Source organism: Austrofundulus limnaeus, unplaced genomic scaffold (assembly GCF_001266775.1).
Source record: "Austrofundulus limnaeus strain Quisiro unplaced genomic scaffold, Austrofundulus_limnaeus-1.0 Scaffold25, whole genome shotgun sequence".
NCBI lineage: Eukaryota > Metazoa > Chordata > Actinopteri > Cyprinodontiformes > Rivulidae > Austrofundulus > Austrofundulus limnaeus.
Genome location: NW_013952427.1, coordinates 2,548,313 through 2,554,728, shown reverse-complemented (window position 1 = coordinate 2,554,728; position 6,416 = coordinate 2,548,313). Strand labels below are relative to the sequence as shown.

General features: G+C 40.9%; 1 protein-coding gene across 1 annotated transcript; it reads right to left on the bottom strand.

Annotated features, from left to right (window-relative positions):
* Window positions 1–372: 372 nt before the first annotated feature.
* On the bottom strand, window positions 373–3,720 carry rxfp3.2b (relaxin family peptide receptor 3.2b). Its single transcript, XM_014004599.1, has 2 exons — window positions 3,659–3,720; window positions 373–2,846 (listed from the first exon to the last, which is right to left on the bottom strand). Exon 2 carries the CDS (start codon window positions 2,572–2,574, stop codon window positions 1,381–1,383), a length of 1,194 nt encoding a protein of 397 aa, XP_013860053.1. The 5' UTR covers window positions 2,575–2,846; window positions 3,659–3,720; the 3' UTR covers window positions 373–1,380.
* Window positions 3,721–6,416: the final 2,696 nt, after the last annotated feature.

The window sequence follows — 6,416 nt, the reverse complement described above, 5'->3', positions numbered from 1 at the left end:
ACACACACACACACACACACACACACACACACACACACACCACACTTGTTCTCAACCCCGTGGGGACCTTCCATTGACTTCCATTCATGTTTTTTAGACTTTATAGCCTAACCCTGACCATATGCTCTAAAATTAACCTCACAGGTACCTACCTGACCCTAAAAATAACCTAAACCTTGATCCTAAACCTAACCCCACACCTGTAATTTGCATTTRGACCYGTGGGGACCTGGCATTGATCACCATGATTCACTTCGGTCCCCATGAGGCTGCTCTTTTTGGGAAAATTTTCCACATGTAGGAAAAACCCGCCCACAAACACACACACCCACCCACACCCACACACACACATACAGACACGTTCTTTGTCCCTATAGCGCCTGTGCAAGCGGCTGTGCAGAAAAAGGAAATGCCCTTTTTGGCACCAGTCATCCATTAAAAATGCCCCGTTTTCATGAATGAATGGCCTGAATTAATAACAAAACAATTTTGATGAAAAATCTAAATTATTCATGACCAAATCTGACACATCTATTGCTATGAGAAATCTGCATTTTTCTGCATGAGAATGACTCTCGGAGCAGCTTACGTCCAAACAGAGTGAAGATTTGATCCACTAAAACAAACAGTAAATCATTTCAGACTTTATATGAGCCTCATGGACAGCATTCATATCTGATGAGGTCCTGTCTTCAAAAGAACATGAGTTGATTTAGATTTTCACACAYATTTTGCTTTTTATTGTTTCATTGTTCAGCTATGAGCTGTTTAACAAAGGTAATGGATTTCATATTGATTGCTGATACAGTATTTGCCCCGAAACTAAATGACTGACATCAATATTATAACATTTAATAATAGACTTTACAATTACCACGTCTTTTATATTGTACTTCATGTAACTCTAAAACGTCTATATGCCAAAGTCTTACTCCTGTCAGTATTTGTTTAAGTGTTGTCTTTACTATTAGTATACAGTAGCACTGGAGAACAAACACAAAACACAGAAAGTAACTGGCACACAGTAAAACTCCAATTTTCCCCAGCTTGATTGCTACCTGTGTATAGGACATCCAGTATAACCAGAGAGCAGACACAGACTGAAGGAGTGAGCTGCCATAACAACAAAAGGATATGTGGCAAAGTGAGTCCCGGAGATTACTGTGAAATTGGTCCACACCCCACGGTGCTGTCCACTGTCATTATGTTGCTTTCAACAGCCAGAAAAAAGCGTGATTTTTCAGTTTTGGAAGGGCAGAAATAAACACCATGTCACAGCAAGCGTCTCAAGATCAATACAAGCAAGTATACTTTTTTGGGGCGAGTTCTTCCCTCTTATTTACCTTTTTTTAAATTGCCACAGTACGATGGTCTTCTGAGTCAGACATCCATTTGGACCAGCACCAGAACAGGTGGTGCCTCGGCCACTTTAGTTTTGTGACGCAGCAGATGAGTCAAACTGCTGAAAGATGGCGTGTTGTGGAGGAGAAGTTCCTTGAGGTCTGCCCGGAACTCCCTGCGAACCAGGCAGTAGAGCACCGGGTTGAGGCAGCTGTTCGTCTGAGCCAGGCACACAGTTATGGGGAAGGCATAGGCCTGGGCATTATAGAACGCCTTGCTGAAAGGAACAAGGTCAAACTTTATGAGGACCCCCCAGAATGTCAGAGCCTGATTAGGAAGCCAGCACAGAAAGAAGGACAGGACCACGATGGCGATGGATTTGGTCACTTTTGAGCGCCGGTTCAGCTGGCCTTGCCTCACTTCTGGACCTGCTGCTCCTGCAATGCGCCGGCTGAGGATGACACGCAGCAGAAGTAGATAGCAGACGGTGATTATGATTAGAGGTATAAGAAAGCCCAGCAGGACCTTTTGTAGCTGATATAGACCCAAAAGGACCTGTGGATCCCAGCTGCCTGAGTCTGGGAAACGGACCAGACAGAGTTCCTCATCTGACACCACGGCACTGGTGGAGTAGATGGCATGAGGCAACGTGGCCAGCAGGGAGATGGCCCAGATGCCAAGACTCGTCCACTTGGCCCGGGCAGCAGCTGCTCTCCAGCTGTGCATCTTCAGTGCAGAGGCGATGGAGTAGTACCGCGCCATGCTCATCGCCGTCAAGAAGAACACGCTGGCGTACATGTTCACGGTGGTGACGGAGCTGATGATCTTACACATCACTCGGCCGAACGGCCAGCGGAAGTCCAGGGCTGTGTCTACAGCCCAGAAGGGCAGAGTCAGAACAAACTGCAGGTCTGTGATAGCCAGTCCCATCACGAAGCAGTTGATGGATGACTGCTTCTGCCTGTGACGTGAGTGCAGCAGATACAGAGCCAGAGAGTTCCCAACCAGCCCCAGTGCACAGACTATAGAGTACACGCACGCTATTGTCACACGTAGCACCACGCTGGAACTATCTCCTTGGAACTCCATAATGGATTCCCTGGTGAGGATCTGCAGCCAGCAGTGCAGAGACAGGTTGCTGCTGGAACCTCCGCTGTCATGTCCTGTGCTGTCCTCCTGTAGTTCACATGTCTCTGGAGCCACTGTTTGGACCCCAGTCTCATTCACAGACATGTCTGGGCTCTTCTCACATGCCAGCCTCAGAGTCAGAAAGCTGCTTTTTGTCACAAAAGACAAGCAGAAAAAGTTTCATTTAATTGCATTTTCAGTTCTCCTGCTCCGTCGTTGTCCATCAGCACCACACAGATGTCTGCTTCAGTCGCGATGATCCGCCTCTCATTTCCACTCTCTGCTCCGTCTCACAGACTTGGAGCGCAGCGGCGTCCACCTATTATAGTGTAGACGGGAGCGCGCAGCGCGCGGAGGACGGTCTCTGTCTCTCCAGCCTGATGAAAGCAGCAAAACCGTCCTCTGAATATTGCCTCATCAAACACTCAACACATTTCTCCACAGAGGTGAAACTGGTGTATTTTTCTCCCCACAGGACACATGTAATCATGTTTATGCTCTGACCTTTTTGTTTTTATTTTTTGACAACATGAAAACAGCATGAAATGTGCCAAGTGACTTGCTTTAAAGACATTAGAGATATTTAAAAAAATCTATTACTTTCTTTGTAAAAATTATATTGTCAAATATGATGTTAGAATCTAAAAGTTAAATCTCTTGTTGTGGCTAAATGTTGACATTTACTTTTAAGTATTTGGGATGTAGTAGAGCAGTAACCAAAAGTCACAGGTTGGACTCCCTGCCATGCATGCCATGGTGTCCTTGAGCAAGACACCCAACACTCAACTGCTCCCTGAGCGCTCACATAACTGCCTGCTGCTCGACATGGGTGTTTCTCAAGTGTGATGGGTTAAATGCAGTATGGCAAGCCGTTGGGACCATAAATCGGGCGTATATTTACTTGCAAATCCTAACGCGCGGTGCCGTAAATAATGTGCGAAGGCGCGGTGGCGTTTTCTACCCTAACCCTAACCCACTGCGCGTTTGCGCTTTATTTACGGCGTTCGCGCGTTATTTACGGTATGCGCGTGGCGCCACCGCACGTTCGTACGTTATTTACGTGACCGCGCGTTAGGATTTGCACGTAAATATACGCCCGATTTATGGCCCCAGAGGCCAACGATATTGCAGAGCACAAATTTCGTCATTGTTTGGGAACATGCATTGATGACAAAGAAAGTACCTTTACCTTATATTTGGGAATGGAACACAGCCTTTGTTGTCGGTGTGAGGCTCTTCTTGTGACGTCATCATCCTGCAACAAAAGCAGTCGCTAACAACACTAATGCTTCTTAAGAAGGCTTTTAAAATTTACAAGACATGAGATGTCAATAATTGTCGATAATGTAATGGATATTATTACAATTCAGGTATTAAATGAGAACTCTAAAAATATAATCATTTGCTGTGCATATCGATCACCAGGTTCAAATATACAACTCTTTACAGAGAAAATCATGTAACTTTTTGAAATGAATTATCATAAAACATATTTTTTGTGTGAAGACTTTAATATTTATTTAGGAAATAAATCTGATTCAAATAATATCACTGCATTTGTAGACTCAATGTACAGTTTGAGTCTTTACCCACTCATTTTTAAGCCAACAAGAATTACTACACATGAAAAACCTAAACTTTAACATTTAGCCACAACATTTAAGATTTTACTTTACATTTCTATTTACACATTTAGATTTAGGATTTAACATTTAGACATAGTATGTAACATTTTATTTAACATTTAACATTCTTTAGATTTATTGTTTTTTTGTGAGTCTGTGTGTGTGTGTGTGTGTGTGTGTGTGTGTGTGTGTGTGTGTGTGTGAGTGCCCTGAGGCAACAGTTGTTGTGACTTCGTGCTATATAAATAAACTGAATTGAAATTGAATTGACTTAGGTAGAAATTTGCAAAATGTAAGAATTGTGWTTTAACAACAATAAAATGTTAGTGGAAATCTTTAAGTAGGATTACACTCTCCCACTCAGAAAATGAGCCAAACAATAAAAATGTTTTAGTGACATTTTTAACATTTTATTTTACATTTGGCACCCCATAGTTAGCAAGTGCAAGCAGTGGCAAAGAAGTTATGTTATTATATTCAGCAAGACTATACATTTACAAAATATTTACACAAATTTAAATTTGTTATAAGTATTTTTACGAATGAATAAAAATCAGTTTTAAAGTTCATTAACAATCATGAACATTTTTTATTGTGTAATTTCACAACTATTGTCTGAACACAATGAAGCTTTCTGATTCATTGAAAAAAAACAATTAATTTGTATCTGTAATTTGTGAAGACCTAATATATTATTATATTATTTTTTAAAGCTTTGGTTTATTTGTGATAAATGAAAAAAAATGCAAAAATAAATTAATAAATTATTGAGCAACTTTTAACATTATGAAAAAGAAATGGATACATTTTTAGTAATTAAAACTTTTGGGAGATGAAAGACAAACACAACACTGTTAATTGTTAGGTCAGTGGTCCCCAGACTTTTTCCTGTAAGGGCCACATAACTTTTCCCTTCTCTGGTGGGGGGCYGGAGTCAGTTTGTAACAGAAAAAGTGTGACTATTGCAGGAGTGCCTAAATGTAAAAATTTATTGTTTTCCAGAAAGCATAATCAAATAACCCTCTCTGAGTTCTTCACAGTATGTATTCTGCTGAGCTWACAGTCCACTTTTTAGCTTTGAGAGTTTGTCTGCTCGCATTTGGCCTTGCAAGCTAKCATACTTGTCTTTGTGACGGGATTCATAGTGTCGCCGCAGATCGTATTCTTTGAATACCGCCACCGCCTCTTGACAGATGAACAAAAAATAATCGTTTGTCCTCCGCAGCTTCAATGCCCTGCATTCTGAATCAATTTTTCTCTTACCTAATCTTTTTGCCATTATTCCATTCTCTCTTTGAGAGAACCAGGTTTAGGATTTTTTTTCTGGGGGTTGCCAGATAGGGGCACAGACMGCAGAAGGGTGGAACAGAATGTCACGTTATATGCGTGTATGTATGAAATAGTTACTAACTAATAATAGTAATAATGAAAATAGTTCATAACTAAGGAAAATTTTATTGCAAAAGTCCAACTTTACAGTCAAATACAAATACACATATATGAAAAAAACTAAATGCTCTCTGGTATTGTTCTGGGGGCCGGACCAAATGGGGAGGCGGGCCGGATCCGGCCCGCGGGCCATAGTTTGGGGACCACTGTGTTAGGTCATTAACAACATAAACATTTTGAGGAGATAATGAGGACGGCAGAGTGGAGCTGTGATTAGCTTATGTTCCTTAGTCTCAGGCTTGGAAAAACGTTCTGATGTGGTATTTTTAGAAGAAAAAGTTTTGTGKAACTAAATTCTAACAGTAGACCTCTTTTACAATAGAATGTGCTGCAAAACTGATCTAATAAAAAATCAATGTAGTTTTTGGCTGCCAGATGGCATTGTTAAGGCTAATGTTCTTTTGCCCCGTTATAAAACCACAAACCCCTGGGTCACATCAAAGTTTCATGAAATATTCAAAAACCACAGCAATAGCTAAAGCAAAGCAGCCAATGTTATTCGGTCTGTTAAAGTAATTCAATGCCAAATTATTCTGAAGAAATTGAAATGACAGAAGTAGTTATGAAAAATAAATCTGCTCACTTTTTAAATCCATTGCAACCCACTTGCTGTCATCTTAACAATGCCTGAACCAAAACTCACAGGCAGCACTGACAGTAGGCCTGCTTTAATGTTTAAACCATTTAAATCTGCTATGACTAATATGTCACATGTCTACACAGACTGTTTGCAGAAAACCTGAGGTTTTAAYRTTTAAGACCAAACTATTTTATATCAAAGAAAGTGTTGTTTATTTGTGATGCTCACAGACRAAGCCAGTAATTACTTTATCTGATGGTCTGGCTCGTATATCTACTGTATACCAACATAGT

Bases quoted from the DNA above. Each gene is read 5' to 3' on its own strand.
- rxfp3.2b (XM_014004599.1), bottom strand. From the start codon at position 2,574: ATGTCTGTGAATGAGACTGGGGTCCAAACAGTGGCTCCAGAGACATGT.